The following is a 19,890-nucleotide window of genomic DNA, read 5'->3' on the forward strand; positions in this document are numbered from 1 at the left end:
TAAAGTAACATATAACTTCTGCTGAATAAGGTAGATGGAAGTCCTTTATGGCAAATTTGGTTATGTTTAAATATTACCTACAAAACCCCTGCTAAGACTTCAGAAAATAACAAATGCTACAGCATTGTTTCAATATATATCTGGGGCCATCCTGAAGGGGTGAAGCTTTCCTTTGAAAGCAACTATCCCACTGTGGGGCTATTAGGTCTTGTCTTTTTTAAGGAGTTTATCAAAACTTTAACTTAATCAAATTGATAAATATGAATTAATTTCTTATTAAAATCAACTGATATATTTCCTCTTTACTGTTTTCATACTTTGGAGTTCTATTGGTTTTACATATTTTGGCCCTTATAGCAGCAATATATGACATTGAAAAGAATATCTTATCTATGCCTTGTATACATTCAAGAATAAAACCGTTTATACCGATAATGAAGACTAGAAATAACCGATGCTAGGTTATAAATATAAATAATAATATGTATAGTTAATTACACAATTCAATGGGTAAGAAAAAGAAGTAATTTTTTTAAATATGGAACTTGTCTTTAGTCAAATTAGTGTAAAGATTATGTTTAACGTATTCAGCCAAAGATGACAAGGAATTTCACTCAAAAAGTATTATTGTAATAATTTCTTCCAATGCCAACAGTGTTGCTACATTGCTTTAAATAATATTTCAAAGCTAATTCCAGTACACTTTAAATATAAATAGCTTAAACGCTAAAAACGAGGTTGTATATATTTAAGAATTATATTAGCACTTAAAAATAAATAAAAGTAGGGTGCTACTTAAACAAAACGCTTTTCAAAACAAAAAAAAAAAAACAACAAATGTGAATTTTGCAAAAAACATCAGATTAGAAGCACCATATTTATGTTCGAACAACAGACACCGATTATTTAAATTCTGACATCTGTCATTTGAATTTGACGTTCGATTTTTTTTTTATAAAGCTCACCTCACACCGGTGCTGTTACAAGATAGTGCACTTTTTCTTCTTGATCCTGTTATCTGACTTGATGTGGATCCTCTCCGCTTCCTGGAAGCGACGGACTAGTCTGACGAGTTCGTGGAAGGCCTGGTCGACGTTCATTCGCGCTTTAGCGCTGCATTCAATGTATGGCACTTTCAGCTGTCTGGAGAGTGCCTGCGCCTCGTCTAATGTTACCTGGAAATTAAGTCATACGAGATTAACATTACGATTGAATTTTTTTTGACAAATTTAATTGGACATCCTGCGCTTGAACATGAGCACGAATGGATAGAAGATTGTTTATTTTTTTAACAATTAATTCCATCGTAATTGATTTTGTTCATGATTCAAGATTTTTCGCATGATTTACATGCAAAATGTCGGAAAAATTATCAAATTATTAGTCTTTGTCGAATTATAAATTGACATATTTGTTAGTCCATTGTCGATATTTTGTAAAACAAATTGCCTACGGTAAGAATACGAAAAATATGTCTGTTACAAATGTAATTTATACTGTTAAGATAATGTGCCGTGTTGTGTTGTCAACGTGTAACAAAATAAACAAGGTCTAGAAGAGGCGAAACGCGTGGGTAATGTGTGTCGCGGCCTAATACTAGGCCAGGGTCTGAGGGGCACCCATAAAGTTTTGGGTAAAGCTACTTTTTTCTTTTAATAATTTCAGCACATTATAGCCGTTTGGAAAATATTATGACCGAACTTTATGTCGTTCTTGAAAATCCTACCACATTATAATTTCTTTTTCCTGAGTAATGAGTTTCAGTAGCAACTGTCTCCAATAGCATTGTATGTAATCCAGATTTAATCAACTAAAACGATTTATGAAAAAAATCCCCTTGAAAAGCCGAGTTTTATCAAATTCTCGATATATTCACTTTAATTTTCGCGCCAAATTATCGATTACTAGTTGCGTCATTTAAATCGTTAATTTTCACGAATCCATAATTAATGCCATAGATTATTTTAGATCTTCAATGACGTCATGTAGATTATAGGTCAAAGTTATTTATTTCGCTTTAGTTATCCTGCCACTCGAATATACCTAGCTTAGCTTGTTAAACTTCTTTTTAGGTATTTTCATAACAATTTAGGTATTTTCTTTAAGGTTTTAATTTTTCTAATTTTATATTCAATAAATTTAATATATATGTATAATTGTTCCGTGTCGAGTTTTTAGTGAAAGTCATGTACGCTATTTATTGATGTATATATTAAGAACATAATTGTCTACTACTGAAATTATGTAACTGTGTTAAATATATATATTGTAAGCGTGCTCAAATAAATAAATAAATACCTAGCTGTTCTACCCTCAAGCTGAACCAGCCAGCGTATATATTTACAATTTGATGATAAAATTCACATAAACCAACGACTGCGCCCGCTGCTTTTAAAATCATATCACAAGTATGTTTCACTAATATTCATTTATCAATACTTCCAAAAAAAAAAAAACTCCAAAAATATAATTATTTCTAGAGTGAGACATTATGGACTTACCACTCTCTGGTGTTCCAAGTCAGCCTTGTTGCCCACCATCAGCATTGGGAACTCATCACGATCCTTGACGCGAAGGATCTGCTTGTGGAACTTGAAAAGCTCGTCGAAGCTGGCGTGGTCCGCTACCGAGAACACCAGGAGGAAACCCTCACCGGAACGCATGTACTGCTCCCGCATCGCGCTGAACTCCTCTTGGCCCGCTGTGTCCAGAACTGGAGGAAGAAGCGAATAAAAAACATCTTTAACAATACAGTTAAATAAATATTGGACAACATCACATATATTTAAATAAAACTATTACACATATTACACATTTAAATAAAACTAGTTATAACGGATTCTACCCGTGACCACGAACGCTGTAAAGTGCTCGAAACGTCGGGATGTCCAAAATAATTAATATACGCGATTAAAATCCGTTATAACTAGTTTTATTTAAATGTGTAATAATCGCGAAAAATTTAAGACAACATTATCACATATATTACTTTGACCCCAATGTAGCTTAAGCACGTGTGTTATGGAAAATCCGAAGTAACGACGGTACCACAAACACCCACACCCAAGATAACATAGAAAAGTAACGAACTTTTCCTACATCAGTTCGGCCGAGAATCGAACCCGGGACCTCGGAGTGGCTTACCCATCTAAGCCTGTGTACACACTACTCGGTAACGGATATTTATTTGTATTAAGACTTTATTCACCACCACAACGTAAATGGAACAAAAGGCGGACGTAATGCCTGAAGGCATTTTCTGCCAGTCAGCCTTTTGATCCAACCGAAAACCAAAAGGCCTTAATAATTAAAACTTATAATGGAGTTTGTGGGTTCTAACGCAGACAAGTATTAATTGTTTTTATAATATGTCTCGTTTTTGGTGAAGGTTCACAAAATGATGAACCTGGCATGTGTCAAAAGAAAATCTGCTAATGTGTATTCGAGAACCCTCCCTGGACCTTGTATTAACACAATTTTGTTTTATAATATAGTTTAATAAGAAAATGACCAATGACTCACTGTCCAACTTAGCTGGAATGTCATCAATGACGCACTGCTTCGTGTAGCTGTCCTCAATGGTGGGGTCATAATCCGTTACAAAGTAACTCTGAAACAAATTAATTCAAATCTTAATAACTTACATGTCTTTTTATTCATACAGGCTCAATTTTATACTAAATTAATTAATGATATAATTCACAAGGTTGTTGGCACATTGACGATGTAAGGAATTGTAATATTTCGTACAGCCTCATTGTCTATGGGTGATGGTGACCACTTACCATTAGGTGGCCCATATGCTCGTCTGCCAAACTATATCATTAGAAAAATATTAAAAATAAAATTGAATAAAAAATATAATCTTCTTTGTTTTTTGCTATCCCTACTCTAAATCATTTCAAAGAGAAGACTCTCAGTTCTAGCTGAGCCTGAGATTCTAGGTTCTTACCCCAAGTTAATACATTGAGAAATTCTTGGAAAGTAACTAAAGCCATTTTTCCTATGAAAACATTTTCTGTTCTATTTGATTATGAGTCATAATTGATTATGAGTAAAACTCTTTGGTATGATTTTTACTAATTCGTCAAAAGAGTTTTTATATATAAAACTGAGATGTAAGTTTAGTACTTAGTTATCGTGACATATACCATCTCATACATACATTATTTATCATCACTAAACAATTAAAAAAGTTTGATTATAACACTATGTATTACAGTCTCTCTGATATAAGGAGATACTATTGATTAGCTATTGTGTTTATTATTAGTTTACAGTGAAACTAGATTCGAAGAACTTAACATCTTAGTTCCCAAGATTATAGGGCTTGCAATGATTAATATTACTTACAGCGTCAATGTTTATGGTAAACACTAATAAATGGTAACATTAGGCTCCTTAGTCAGACCTACGGGGACTGAACAACGGTAAACTCTGTCAAGGCCCCCCTCCCACTTGTTTGAGTCAGTGAAGGAATGCTGTAATGGGGTAAACCTTTGCATGGCTAATCTTTACTAATAATATAAATGCAAAAGTAACTCTTTCTGCCTGTTATTCTTTCACGACCAAACTACTGAATTAATTCAATGAAAATAGGTATGAAGCAAGTTTGAACTCTAAGAAAAGACGTATGCTATTTATTTATGGCTAAAACGTGATGAGCAACACCATAAAACACGAGCAACGACACGGGCTACAGTGAGTATTTCATATGTTTGGTCCAGTGGTTAGAACGCGTACATCTTAACCGATGATTTCGGGTTCAAACCCAGGCATGCACCGCTGATTCATGTGCTTAATTTGTCTTTATAATTCATCTCATACTCAGCGGTGAAGGAAAACATCGTGGGGAAACCTGCATGTGACAAATTTCATAGAAATTCTGCCACATGTGTATTCCACCAACCCGCATTGGAACAGCGTGGTGGAATATGTTCCCAACCTTCTCCTCAAAGGTAGAGGAGGCCTTTAGCCCAGCAGTGGGAATTTACAGGCTGTTACTGATACTGACTACTGATACTTGATTATGAGTACAGATAGTAGTACTTTGCTTACAGATTAATAAAATCATTATAGTTAAAAATAATAGTATTGTCAACAGTGATATTTCAATTTAGCATTTAGTTTGATATACTTTATTTTATGTTATAGCTTAACTTAGATATATGCTCATGGATTATACTTTTTTATTATTAATTTATTTAAAGTATTTTTTTTACAATCACTAATAAATTTAACCAATGTGTACAAATTATATAATATTTTTAAAATGACTAGAATCAAATCATCTGTAGCTAAGAAAAGAAATGTTTGTATATGATTTTTACTGACTTCTAATTGTTGTATTAAAATGAAACTATGCATGCATATAAAGGACTTAGATAGAATGACCATAATATAGTATCACATCTGATGATAGACTGAAATGCCAAGTAATAAACCAATGGACTTTTGATGTTCTATTAATGAATAAACAAAACAAATAGCAACATAATGTATATCAGTCATTAATTATTCATTTTTATAAGATTAACTTCTTATATTTATGATCATATTATAATGTTTGCCTTTACATTTACAAAAATGATGAAACAGCTGTTTCATCATTTGAGATAAGTGAAATCAAGGTGTCTTTTTAATTAAGAAATGCAATAATTGGTATTTACCTTGTTTAATGACAAATTTCAATAAACATTAATTTCTTGAAATTATAAGTGATTAATTTAAATAATTAGTCATGCTGGTACACAACTATGTGTTATGAATGACCTTCAATAATTAGGAATGTTCATTCATCTAAATTAGCACTTTAATAGGAAAACATTTTAATATTATTGAGATACAAAAAGTATGAAAAATTTGAATGTAGTTTAAGAAGACAATTTATGAATTAATATCAATGAGATGGCTTCTCAAATTAGTTGCTGTATAAGAAAAAGAACACATGTTAGTTTTCCTGGTCAATAAGTAGATATGATGATGACACCGGTGGGCGGCGTCGCCTTCTAGATATTTGGACCTTGGCTAATACTTAAGACACTATTTATAAATATGACTCTTTTCACAATTATATACAAAACAAGCTATAATTATATTTCAGTTAGAGAGTAGATGTGGCTAAAAATAGAGTAATATACGTCTCGTAGGCGTATCAATAGCCAAATACGGCAAAAATACCTGTATAAATTGAATTGTAATGGCACTCTTTCCTACACCTCCGCCGCCGACAACAACAAGCTTGTACGTTTGAGCTTGACTTGGTCTATCTCCGGGTCTCGACATTTCGAATAACAACAATTATAACTACTAAATTGAAAATAAAACACTTTATCTACTACAGTATTTTCTAATTTCAGTGACGGTCACGGATGATTCAATTGTTACGATTTGTTACACGCAGTATTTTACAATATCACAGACTATAAAAAACAGTTAAGCTAAAAAATACTATGAGAAAAAAACAGCTGAATACTAGACTGAGTAAATTGAAACGTTAATATCAGCTGAATATCAATATTGCAATCTAAAAAAAAAACAATATTACTCAAAATAATAACCTATATCAAGTAATCATTAAAAATAACAATTACTGACTTGTTTATATCAAAAATTAATTAAAGAAATCAATATCGAATAATCATAAAACAATTGTATCGCCATATAAAAAAATGTTTAAATTGTCGTAACCGATCACTGTAAATGTCAGATTTTCGATTTTAAGTTTTGACACTAGACGGACCGTTTTATTTTGCTATTGCTACTGCTTACAAATACAAAATAGAAGACTGAAATTGGGTGATTGTGATTAGACGATTATAAATAAATATTGATTAAAATGTTCTCTACCAGCTCTCAACGAAAGTTTTGGACCTTCAGTGACGAAAGCGAGTTAGCTCGTCACCGGGAAAAACACAACTTGGAATACATATCAAAACACGGTCAACATATTGATGAATATCAAAGGTACAACTTCTTTCTTTCGCCAGAAGAAGAGAGACTGCTACTAAAACAATACGAGCTTCACTTGAAAGAATTCTGCAAAAGATTTATGCCTCCGATGCCGAAAGGAGTAGTCGGCACTGCGTTTCATTATTTCAAAAGGTTTTATTTATACAATTCATCAATGGATTATCACCCTAAGGAGATTCTAGCAACCTGCGTGTATTTAGCTTGTAAAGTTGAAGAGTTTAATGTTTCAATCGGTCAATTTGTTGCCAACATCAAGGGTGATAGGGAAAAGGCATCAGACATCATATTAAATAATGAATTGCTTTTAATGCAACAATTAAACTATCACTTAACGATTCATAATCCTTTCCGCCCTGTTGAGGGGTTTTTAATAGATATTAAGACGAGATGCACTCTAGCAAACCCGGAGCGCTTAAGAAGTGGCATTGACGAGTTTCTTGAAAAAGTATTTTTGACCGAGGCATGTTTACTTTATGCGCCGTCTCAGATAGCTTTAGCTGCGGTTCTTCATGCAGCTAGCAAGGAACAAGAAAATTTGGACAGCTATGTTACGGATATGCTGTTCCGTGATGCTGGACAGGATAAGTTAGCCATACTCATCGAAGCAGTACGCAAGATACGATCAATGGTTAAAATGGTTGAAAGTCCGGCACGCGAGCGTGTAAGAATAATTGAGAAGAAGTTAGACAGATGTCGTAACCAAGAGAATAATCCGGATAGTGAGATATATAAGAGGCGTATGAGAGAAGCACTTGATGAAGATGACTTACCCCACACTGGTTCAAGTAGGATGTCACTCGATACCAGTGGCATTTCACAAGTTCTGTCTCCATCTGCATCATAGATAATAATTAATATAACAAATTTTGACATATATATTTAAAATAAAGATATGACTTATTAAAAATGTCTTTTATTTTATAATGATCCTTAGATCCCTTTAGATCTATAAAATTATATATAAAAAAAAATTCAGCAATGAGACAGCATAGAGATTGTTATTATAAATTTCAATATCCATTTTTTTCTCATTGGAAATCATAGTAATTTTATTATTTCAGAATGACTTCTTGATTATTTTTTTTTTTTTTTATGAGACAACATCACACATTACTCTGATCTCTAAGTAAGTAGCTAAAGCACTTGTGTTATGGAAAATCAGAAGTAACAAAGGTACCACAAACACCCAGACCCAAGACAACATAGAAAACTAATGATAATCTACATTGACTCGGCCGGTAATCGAATCCGGGACCTCGGAGTGGCGTACCCTTAAAAACCGGTGTACACACCACTATACCACGGTTATTTTGTATAAATAGTACAATACTTACATTTAATTGGAAATTTTGATATAACAAGCAATTTTAATTTTGGAAACTCAATGAAGATAATCTGAACATGACGATTTTAGCAGCTTAGGCTGAGGTGTTTCTATAAGGACCAGTAATAGTTTTTTGATATTGACCAGAGATTTAAGTGATTATAGTAGACATCTGTAATTGATTTATTGACGACCTCCGTGGTCGAGTGGTGTGTACACCGGTTTTCATGGGTACGCCACTCCGAGGTCCCGGGTTCGATTCCCGGCCGAGTCTAAGTGTTTGTGGTACCGTCGTTACTTCTGATTATCCATAACAAAAGTGCTTTAGCTACTTACATTGGGATCAAAAAAAAAAGTGTAGTTAGTGTATTATCACTGTTATACGTTACTTGTCTTAATTGGCTACTAATTTCACTATGTATATATATCTATTTAATTATTATAACCGAATTCTCTAGCATAAACCTTACTCATTCAAGGCTTTATGGCGTACGGTTAAATAAACTAAAGACCATGACAATATAGATTAATTAATCAACTTTTTAATAATCTTTAGCAAATACATAATATTAAAATAACTATCTGTGTATCTGTATTCACTGCCAGATAAGTGATATTACATCACTTCTTACTAAGGACTATCTTAGCTATTTTGCATAAATATATCAAAATTTTACATAATTTATAGAATTTTATTTAAAAGACAACCGACGACTTTTTTTATAGGGGGCAAACGAGCAGGAGGGTCACCTGATGGAAAGTGATTACCTATATTATATACATCTTCAAGAACGGGGGGCTTGCAGGTGCATTGCCGGCCTTTATGGCCTAAAAGGCTTAAAACGAGCGTACTCCTTGTACGCTCGTTTTTTTAAGATTTCGAAGTTATATTATAAGCTGGTTCCATGGAATGGTAGAGCGATTTGAAGCGAAAATGTCTTAAAAATCGCGCTGTTGTGGATTTTCGGACAACAATGTGGTGGGGGCACACTGGCACTTTGACTTTTAAAGAGATGTCTGAAGGTAAAATTCGGTAGAAGATGCAGAGTGATCCAACATCTCTACGCAAAACGAAAGGATCATGATCGTCGTCGATGATCGTCGATAATTCGAGCTGCTCTGCATTCTATACAGTCAAATGAAAGGAGGTGGTTCTGAGGAGCACCCACATAAGCGTGAGAGCAGTATTCCATTTGGGGCAGAATTTGCGTCTTAGGCGATGGGCCGACGTGAAAAACTGTCTTGCCTTGTTGTTGGAACGAGGCTCGAAATATCCACGCATAGTACTCCGATACTATATAGATATATAAAAATATTACCCCGACCGGTGTATGAGGTATCTACGGTGCTCTCGTCTATATAGCAGTGAATATTACAGTTTTAAAATCAGAGTGTGCGATAGATGAAGTCGCAGACACAGCTAGTATACTAAACATATGTATGCAGCAAGTTCAAACCTGAGTTATTACAAATATTGAAACATTTATGTTTATTGAGATTGATTCAAAAGTGGTTATACCATTTTGTGACACACACACACACACACACACACACAAACACACACGCACACACACTCTAACACACACAAACAATCTCTCCAACATACATACAACAATTTAATGTAATGAGCACATAGCAATAAGGCGGTGTGGGGACCTGGAGACCTGTAATACAGGTATTCTTATACCCATCACGGGTTCCAGTCTCTCACAAATGTCTTCTTATGTAAGATGTCTATTATGTATGTCTATTATGTATGTAAGATGTCTATAGTATTTTTGTGAAGAGAGAAAATAAATGACTTAAATGACTTTATCATAAAACTGCCTCTTTGGTGTTGTAACTGAAATATAAGCATGCAGATCATGAGGCCTCGAGTTCTTATCTCAAGACAGTTTCAAAGTTTCTTTTAATTACATAAATAGTTGAACGGGCAAATTTGCCTGAGTCACCACTGACAAAAGACATATCCTCCTTGAAGAAAAACTCCTTAACGCGAAACCGTCTTTATATTGTATCCCTTATCATTCAAATCTAAACAAAACAATACTACGAATTGTTGCTTGGTGATAGAATGGTGATTGGTGGTACTCAGACGGGCTTACAATTACATAAAGCCCCTATAGCTAGTACAGTTTTCTTAAGAGGTTATTTACCGTGGCAAAAAATTGCCACCTCAAAAAGTGCTTAATACCTAGTATCAAAAGCGACATAATATGTATATACACATGTACGTAGCAAAGAGCAATTCATTTTCTTCTCATAATTGACTGAACAAATTAGAGTTCGAAGGGCTTCGCTCTCGTCTCTGGGGTATAAAAGGACAATCTCCGGACACTGGAGCATCACAAGCAGCTGAGCTTGCAACGAATACATTTGCAACAGTCTCAAAGCACACACGAGATGCACAAGGCTCTGTTTTACGTCTTCCTCGTGGCGTGCTTCTGCGCGGCGACCCAGGCGCAGCTGACCTTCACGTCCAGCTGGGGCGGCAAGAGATCCTCGGGGCCCATGATGTGCAGGAGCGATGAGGCGGTCGCCGCCATATTCAGAATGATACAGGTATATGTTTTTTAAAGCTTATCATACTGTCCACAATTTGTACTTAAAATGTTTTATTGGCATAATTATTAAATATAAAATATGATAATGTAACAGATATTCATATTTAATATGAAAAATACATATGATTTTTTTTTAAAACTTCAATGAATTTAACGATATGATTTTTCTTTGAGATTGATAAGATGAATTAAAACAAATATTTCTTTTTCAGAACGAAGCCGAGAGATTGATCCTCTGCCAAAAATCTTGAAGTATGCAACATGTATAACATTTGTAGACTACGGCAAGACTACGGCATTCATTATCGTTTTTATACGGACAAATACATATTTCATGTAACGCATTTAGTCAAATTGTAATTATTGTTATTGGTTCAAAGAACATCTATTATATTAATAAATATTGTTAAGAAAAAATATCTTTTTATATTTATCCCTGACACCCGATCTCACTGTATGTATGGTTACATATAAAGAAACTATTGAAGTCACTTTTCCAGTTTAGCTAGAACTTTTAATAATTGAAACACACTGGTTTACACTTTTACAATTTTATTTTCTCTCTCTACAATTTCGACGCGTCCGTATAACTTTTCGAGAACATTCTACATGCTTCTACCCACATTCCATCATCCGCTTTTTTTTAATTCGTATATTTGTCTAGTGTTGCTATTTTAAATATATTTATTAGTAATTATTTTAAATTAATAATAAGTGTTATTTTACACAATAACACTCTATAATTAGATAATTATGACTTAATATTTAGCTTATATTATACACAATTTACCTAATGATCCTTTAAAAATATATATCTATTTTATATATATAAATAGGTAGGCTTACAGCTCGGCCTTCCTGTTCTTAGCGAGCCCCTTCGCGTTGAGGGGTAAATTATGTTTTTTTTTTTTTTTTTTTTTTTTTTAGTTCCGTTTTGTTACATAAAATGTACTATAGTTATTTTAACATGTAAATATTCGTTTTACTACATTTTATCTTTTTACGAATATATCAATTAATTTCATTACAATGAATTAACTTAATATTACAATTAATTACAATTAACGTATAACAATATTATATTATATTATTTAACTATTTTACAACTATCCAATTATTAACTAAAATTATTAACTTATGAACTTAAATTAAATTTGAATAACTATTTATTTATGCGTATACTTAGAATTATGTAAAAAAAAAAATTACATTACATGTATTAAATTGTACTATTAATATTTTTATATAATACTTATTACCATAAATAAAACATCAATCAATAATCATGTAAAATAAGTGTCTATTAAAAGTACTTTATAAGATAATTATTATTATTTCAATCTTTATTATTATTTACAATTATTATAATTATATCATTTTAATTATTCATTATTATCAGAATCATTTTCGTCGGAACTACTATCTAAATCTCTAGTAAAATGTAGCCACGGCTGTATTTTGTCTACTGAAATTACCGCTTCATAGCGGCGATTATTTTTACGCGATAACGGAGTGTCCTCAATGACATACCTATCGTTAGGAAGAACTTTTATGATACGGTACGGACCTTGGTACTTAACAACCAATTTTTGCGACTGGCCATCATGAGGTACCTGTCGCTCTACTCTAACTAGATCACCTTCGGAATATTGTTTTGGAGCTTTTCTATGGCTATCATATTTTTCTTTGTCCTTGATTTGCTTTTCTATTATCTTTTCTCTTGCTTCCTCCCTATTTCGTACCAATTCCTCCTCAGAAGATACATTAATAGTGTCATTTAAAACAGCGCTTAGTATCCCTTCGCTTCTACATTTAATATTGAAACCAAAAAGTAACTCTGATGGTGTTTTTTGAGTTGTTTTATGTGTTGTAGTATTTAGTCCTAACTGAATGTCTAGAATATTCTCATCCCACGATCTTTCGTCTTTGCCGTGATTTAAAGTAGAGAGGGCATTTAGAATGGTTCTGTTGAACCTCTCCACTTGACCATTGGCTCGCGGAGTTGCCACTGCATTAATGATATGTTTGATGCTAAATTTGTTTGTAAAGTCCTTAAAGACGCTGCTTGTAAAGCTTGTACCTCTATCTGTGATTAGACGAGTAGAAACACCAAAATTACTGATATGATCTTTAAGAACCCTAATCGTAGTTGCAGACTTTGTGTCTTTAACGGGTCTTATACTGGCAAATTTTGTAAATCCATCAATTAGAACTAAAAGGTAACAGTTGCCTTTCTTGCTTTTTACAAAGGGGCCAAGATGATCCACGTGAATCGTATGAAAAGGCACGCTGGGTTTATCTATGGGATGAAGCTCTCCTTCACGCTTTCCTCCTGGTGTCTTATGATGCAAGCATTCAAGGCAAGAGGAGACGTATTTTTTTACAAACTTCCGCATCTTTGAAAACCAATAATTTTTACGGATGCGTTGCAACGTTTTGTCGAAACCGCAATGACCAACATCGTCGTGGTTCATTTTAAGTATTTGCCAACGCACTCCTTTTGGCACAAGCCACTTTATTTCCTCTCCTACGACTCTGTATACGCGGTTATTCTTTAATTTATAATTCTTATGAATGTCCAATATCTGTTCTGTATCAGAAGTGGACAGAATTTCTTTTATCTTTTTTATCTCCTCATCACCAGATTGTACAGTTGCGATCCAATCTTCTTCAGACTTTTCAGTGATCATGAATGTGTCGAGAAAAATTGGGGTTTCTGTCTCAGCAATTCCAACTGGATTTCGGCTTAATGCGTCCACGTGTGCCATACGTGATCCTGGCCTGTATTCGATGGTGCAATCAAATTCCTGAAGTTGAATCCACCATCGGGCAATTCGTGGTATTAAATCTCGTTTAACCAGAGTTGCGCGCAATGCATTGCAGTCTGTAAAGATTTTAAACGAGATACCGATAAGATAGATTCTAAACCGATTTAAGGATGCAACCACTGCCAATGTCTCAAGATCATACGAATGTAGTTTCCGCTCCTCTGGGTTGGTTTTTCTGCTAAAATACGAAACAGGCTGGAAAACCCCGTCACAATTAGCCTGGAGTAAGATACCAGCTAAACCTTCCTTACTGGCATCCGTATGAACTTGAGTTTCGGCTTTCGGATTATAAAGCGCTAGTAAAGGTCTGTCTACCAACATATCTTTTATTTTATTGAATGCCTCATCTTGATTACCGGTCCAACACCATTTAACATCTTTTTTTAAAAGATCAGTTAGTGGAGCAGCCAACGACGCATAATTTCTAATAAATCTCCTAAAATATCCTCACAGCCCCAAAAACTGTCTCAACTCATGCTGATTTCCAGGTTTAGGGAAATTAGCTACAGCCTCAATTTTACGCAGCCCTGGCCGAATACCATCGGATTTCACTTCATAACCAAGGAAATCGATGGTCTCAAGGAAGAAATGGCATTTACTTAGTTTTAAGGTTAGACCACCCCTTTTGAGTAACACCAGAACCTCTTCTAATCGCTTAAGGCCTTCTTCTATGTCTTTAGAAGGAATGAGAATATCGTCCATATAGACGATAGCGTACTTGATTTTTGCCTCGAGCAATATTTTATTTATGGTACGTTGAAAAACCGAGGGTGCGTTTACCAAGCCAAAGGGCATCCGATTGTATTCATACTGGCCATCGGGCGTCACAAAAGCCGTTTTGTGTCGTGACTCTTCCGCTATCGATATTTGATAGTAACCCGAGGCCAGGTCTAGGGATGTGAAAACCTTGTTGCCGGCTAATTGATCGAGTTGATCCTCGATACGAGGGAGTGGGTAATGTTCTTTTTTAGTTTTCCGATTTAACGCTCGGTAATCGACGCATAGACGCTTATCACCAGTTTTCTTTTGGACTAGTAAAATCGGACTAGCATATGGTGAGTTTGATTCCCTAATAATGCCATGATCGACCATTTCCTGAATCATATTTCTAACTAAAGTACGATCAGCATAGGACATTCGATAAGGTCGATAGACGACTGGCTCTGCATCATCAAGTTCGATCGTCATTTCCGTCAAGTTTGTGAAACCTAAATCATGAAGTCCGGTTGAGAAACAATTGCCATATTTTTGTATTAATTTTTGTAATTTATGTTGTTCGTCCTTATTTAATTTATCACTACAGTTTAAATTTTCGGTTTTCTGACTTTCTGAAAATGTAACATTACACGAATCTAAAACGTTGTTTGATAATTTCGACTCTTTAGGAGTCACACGTGACAAAAGTGAACCCTTTTTTATTGTAAAAGTATCTGTAGAAACATTGTATATTAATAGGGCGCCTTGACCATTCCTAACCTCATATTCACCTGGAAGGAGAAAATATTCTTTACCTTCTGGACCCCTGATAGATCCATTCACGAAAACTTGACTACAAAGACTTGGTTCAGCTGTGATCTGAACAGCACATAACGTATTGGGAAATATTTCCGTATCTTTACTTGCCACTAAACGCGTCTTAATAGTGGGGGTCTGTTGGAATATAATTTCAGTAGGAGTCTTTGTAATAATAATATCTGGTTGCTCGGTAAAAGAATGACCTAGTAAGGTTGATTGGGTTATTACGTAATCATCGACAATATACATATTTATGACCTTTTTGATATTTTGTACTTCAACGGTGACAATCGTCATACCTACTGGTGCGATAAGGTTAGCACCAATACCCCTGAGTACAGGCAAATCATCTGGTACAACTATTTCCAAATTAAGTTCCTTAGCTTTAAAAGCAAGCTTTAAAAGTAAGCCTAATAAGGGAGCATTGACTTCCTAAATCTAAATGACAATCAACAAAGTTATTGTTTATTTTAATAGTAATTATATATTTGGCAGTTGGATCATCTGTATGACTTAATTGAGCTACGCGTTTTTCAGTTTTATCGTTGGTAGTATTAGAGTCTTTCTCACGATCTTTGTTAAATTTATTTTTAAAACAATGAATGGACAGGTGGCCTAATTTTTCGCAAGTAGAACATTTTGCATGAGGTTTGTTACATCTAAAACTTGGGTGGCCTACTTCATCACAATTGTAGCAAACCATTTTTGTATCAGGTTTTGAACCACCTGATCTAGAAGTTGATTTTTCATTTCCGGCATTTCTACGCTCATTCCGAAATTTAGAATACGATTCATGGTTTTCGCGGCTTGGTCCGACTTTAACAGTCCTAAAATATTTTAAGACCTTTTCCGGTTCTGAGAACTGCGCAGCTTGCGCACCGACTTTTACGGCCCTATCTTCTACCCCGTACAGTAGACAATCTACAGCCTGGCGTCCATATATCTTACATCTATTTAACAAATTAATTTTAGCGTAATAATATTGCTCAAGAGACTCTCCATATTTTACGCGCTTAGCTAGCATTTCAGTTAAGAGTTCAGCGTAATCTTCACGAACGGGAAATGATTCAATTAGTTTATTTTTCCACTCGACCCATGTAAATTTCATACTAGGTAAGCTTTGATACCACGACTTGGCTACACCAGTTAGTTTTGGAAGGGCATAATGAATGATTTCCTTATCATCCCAACCGTATATTTCAGAACACTCTTCCACTTTTGTAAGCCACGTTAAAATTGTTTGCTCTTTAGACATAGGGTCGAACTCAGGGATAATGTTAGTATTAAAAGTTAACTTTGACTTATCTGAACTCTTGACTGACTGCAATATTGACAAAAATTTATCTATTATATTATCCTCATTAGAACTATCTCGACGTCGGCGTCGCCTAGAGGTACATGGTTGCTCACCTGGATCACTTGGACTTCTATTCCTCTTACTTCCGGCTCTGAATGAGGAATTTACATCATCATCGTGCGCTCTTTCGATTCTAGTCCTGCTTCTTTCTCGCATAACACGTCTCGAAGAACCGGCACCAGGTGATCGATCCCGTGCGACTGAGGGCGTGCGAAGAGATCTTTCCATATTTCTTTGCTCCCGAAAATCATTTAGTTGCTGACGCTCTCCGTCAGGCCGGCGAATACTCTCACCCTCGGTATCACGCTCCCGCGATACCCTGGGTTGCTCGGAATTATAATGTCCAGCTCTCCTGACCTGACCCTCATACCTGGGTTCTCCTGGCCAGCTTGCACGACTAGTATGTTGCCTTAGGTCTAGTGCGTCCTGACCCTGACCCTCGAACCTGGGTACACCTGGGTCTGCACTAGTCCTATCATAGGCTGCTCTTTTTCGTCGATCATTGCCTTGATCCATAGCAAAAAGCTGAAACTGACAAATCTCAGTTTTAGATAACAATTAATATTCTCTTTCATAATAACCTGTTTTAATATTATGAAACCAGTCTAGGTTTGTAAGTTCACGTGTATTATTTCTTAGTCAACATAAAACACATCACTTTGTCATTATGCTAAGATTAAGCGTTTTATAATAATAAAACGATTAGGTGATCATAATTAAATAAAAAAAAATATATATACATATATATCACTAGTCAATGAAAGAAAAATCATTACGACACAAAATTAGTAGTACACTTTTGTCGCATAATATTTGTATTTATTACTTTTATTCAATTTAATGTGTTAAGTTATGCCTTCGTTATTATAAATCACAATAATTTTATCGATTTAGTATTATTACTTCTTACTTCTATTTATAATAAAATAAATTTTAATTTTTAATCACACTCAGATGTAGGTAGAAGAAGAGAAAAAAAAAAATCTTTATGCAATTAGATATCAAATTTAAAATATTAACGGTCAGTAAGTGACTTATAGTTTAGCTTTAAAGTACGTTTCTTTGGATGAAAAGAAAAAACAATTATCAAAATAATTATAAAATTAAAAACCTACACAAAGTTCTAAAAAAATAAAAATAATGTACTATATGTACCTCCACGTTACTTACAGTTTCACGGTGGCGTGGAAAGGAAAATGATATTATCTTCCTTCGATCCCACTTATGAAGTTGAAGTCACTTTTCCAGTTTAGCTAGAACTTTTAATAATTGAAACACACTGGTTTACACTTTTACAATTTTATTTTCTCTCTCTACAATTTCGACGCGTCCGTATAACTTTTCGAGAACATTCTACATGCTTCTACCCACATTCCATCATCCGCTTTTTTTTAATTCGTATATTTGTCTAGTGTTGCTATTTTAAATATATTTATTAGTAATTATTTTAAATTAATAATAAGTGTTATTTTACACAATAACACTCTATAATTAGATAATTATGACTTAATATTTAGCTTATATTATACACAATTTACCTAATGATCCTTTAAAAATATATATCTATTTTATATATATAAATAGGTAGGCCTACACTATGCAATACTTGTCTTATAAAATTAGGGTTGATAAACAACGTAGAATATCGAGAACGCGATATGATAAAATATATTGGATATAACGTGTTAATATATTTTTTTTATGGAATAGGTTGGGCCACCTGATGGTAAGAGGTCACCATCACTCATAGACAATGACGCTGTAAGAAATATTAACTATTACCTTAGGAACTAAGATGCTATGTCCCTTGTGCCTGTAATTACACTGGCTCACTCACCCTTCAAACCGGAACACAACAATATTGCGTATCGTTGTTTAGCGGTAAAATATCTGAGGAGTGGGTGGTACCTACACAGGTGGGCCTGCACAAAGCCCTACAACCAAGTAAAATAATATAAAACATATAATATTTTACTTGGTAGGGCTTTAATAATAAAATAATATAAAACAAAATAGTTTAAAAAATCTAATAAGGAAATAACACAATTGATAAAGATTAGGTTTGGCAAGGGATTCGAAAGCCCATTCTTGTTGGGAACAAACATGAAATAGTATCGTTTACTGATTATGCCTCTTTGGTTTTTAAAGTTAATAGAAAACAGGTACAGTATGACTATGTAAATAATGCTATTTCTGATATAGTACACTGGTTTAGCGTAAATAATCTTATGTATCAATGTTTTATAAGTCCAGTGCAATAAATAATTTCACTCATATACCACCATCAGACCATCTCGTCACAGTTACAAGTATTTTAAAACATTATTTTTTAAACTATTAGATATTATCTGTTTCCCATCTTCTGTCAAAAAGCTCAAGATAACTTGTACAGGGTTATAGACAGCTTATTTTTTTTAAAGAAATCAATAAAAACTTACGTTTTGTTTGTTTTATAAGCATAAAATATTTTTTTGATAGTACGATAAGATCGACTTTTCTTGACTAATCGAAAAAATTTTGGGGCTTTAAACGCTCTTCCTGCGTACTGCTAAGGCTAGCAGTAAAAATGCTGAATGCTGTCCACTCAATGCGCCGACTCGAATTATGACGATGAAGCTGCTGAGAGCGCAATGTTTAAGTAACACTTTAAAACGGCTTTCGAGTCGAGATGGCCCAGTGATTAGAACGCGTGCATCTTAACCGATGATTGCGGGTTCAAATCCAGGCAAGCACCGCTGATTCATGTGCTTAATTTGTCTTTATAATTCATCTCGTGCTCGGCGGTGAAGGAAAACATCGTGAGGAAACCTGCATTTGACATATTTCATAGAAGTTCTGCCACATGTGTATTCCACCAATCCGCATTGGAACAGCGTGGTGGAATATGTTTCAAACCTTCTCCTCAAAGGGAGAGGAGGCCTTTAGCCCAGCAGTGGGAATTTACAGGCTGTTGTTGTAAAACGGCTTTTAACGGCACATAAAGGAGAACGATAAAACACAAAGCCCTACTTACAATCCAATCGATAGATTTTCCCATATTTTTTCCGTTTTAACACTTGCCGAATAATAAACATGGAACGAACCCCAATGAACTTTTATTAGTTTAGGATGCAAGTGATATATACTCGAAGCCTCATCTGTTATTTAATAATGTGTAGATTATTTATTAGATAATATGGACAACTATAAATCTCAAGTTGCCTTGTTAACACGTTCAATGCGGAGCGAGGTTTAATAAGCCACGTATGTGTCTCCCTTGCAAAGCTGCTAAGAAAAATATAGATTTCTTTGTCGTGCGGAGGCCGCAACGCAGGGCTGCCAATGCCTATT

General features: G+C 34.4%; 2 protein-coding genes across 2 annotated transcripts; one reads left to right on the plus strand and one right to left on the minus strand.

The window, feature by feature from the left end:
• Positions 1-521: 521 nt before the first annotated feature.
• LOC124538897 (ras-like protein 2) lies at positions 522-6,470 on the minus strand. The gene is made up of 4 exons (XM_047116149.1): positions 6,181-6,470; positions 3,523-3,610; positions 2,502-2,713; positions 522-1,175 (listed from the first exon to the last, which is right to left on the minus strand). The coding sequence occupies exons 1-4, from the start codon at positions 6,283-6,285 to the stop codon at positions 981-983; spliced, it is 600 nt and encodes a 199-aa protein (XP_046972105.1). The 5' UTR covers positions 6,286-6,470; the 3' UTR covers positions 522-980.
• Positions 6,471-6,717: 247 nt separating this feature from the next.
• Positions 6,718-7,879, plus strand: LOC124538973 (cyclin-H). Its single transcript, XM_047116265.1, has one exon. It carries the CDS (start codon positions 6,839-6,841, stop codon positions 7,814-7,816), a length of 978 nt encoding a protein of 325 aa, XP_046972221.1. The 5' UTR covers positions 6,718-6,838; the 3' UTR covers positions 7,817-7,879.
• Positions 7,880-19,890: the final 12,011 nt, after the last annotated feature.

Source organism: Vanessa cardui, chromosome 21 (assembly GCF_905220365.1).
Source record: "Vanessa cardui chromosome 21, ilVanCard2.1, whole genome shotgun sequence".
Classification (NCBI taxonomy): domain Eukaryota; kingdom Metazoa; phylum Arthropoda; class Insecta; order Lepidoptera; family Nymphalidae; genus Vanessa; species Vanessa cardui.

What these genes read in the sequence shown, in the direction of transcription:
- LOC124538897 (XM_047116149.1), bottom strand. Translation starts at nt 6,285, where the DNA reads ATGTCGAGACCCGGAGATAGACCAAGTCAAGCTCAAACGTACAAGCTT. An exon ending in TTACAATTCAATTTATACAG is followed by an intron (nt 3,611 to 6,180) that starts GTATTTTTGCCG and finishes AATTTGTTTCAG; the next exon opens with AGTTACTTTGTAACGGATTA. An exon ending in ACTTGGAACACCAGAGAGTG is followed by an intron (nt 1,176 to 2,501) that starts GTAAGTCCATAA and finishes CTTAATTTCCAG; the next exon opens with GTAACATTAGACGAGGCGCA.
- LOC124538973 (XM_047116265.1), top strand. Translation starts at nt 6,839, where the DNA reads ATGTTCTCTACCAGCTCTCAACGAAAGTTTTGGACCTTCAGTGACGAA.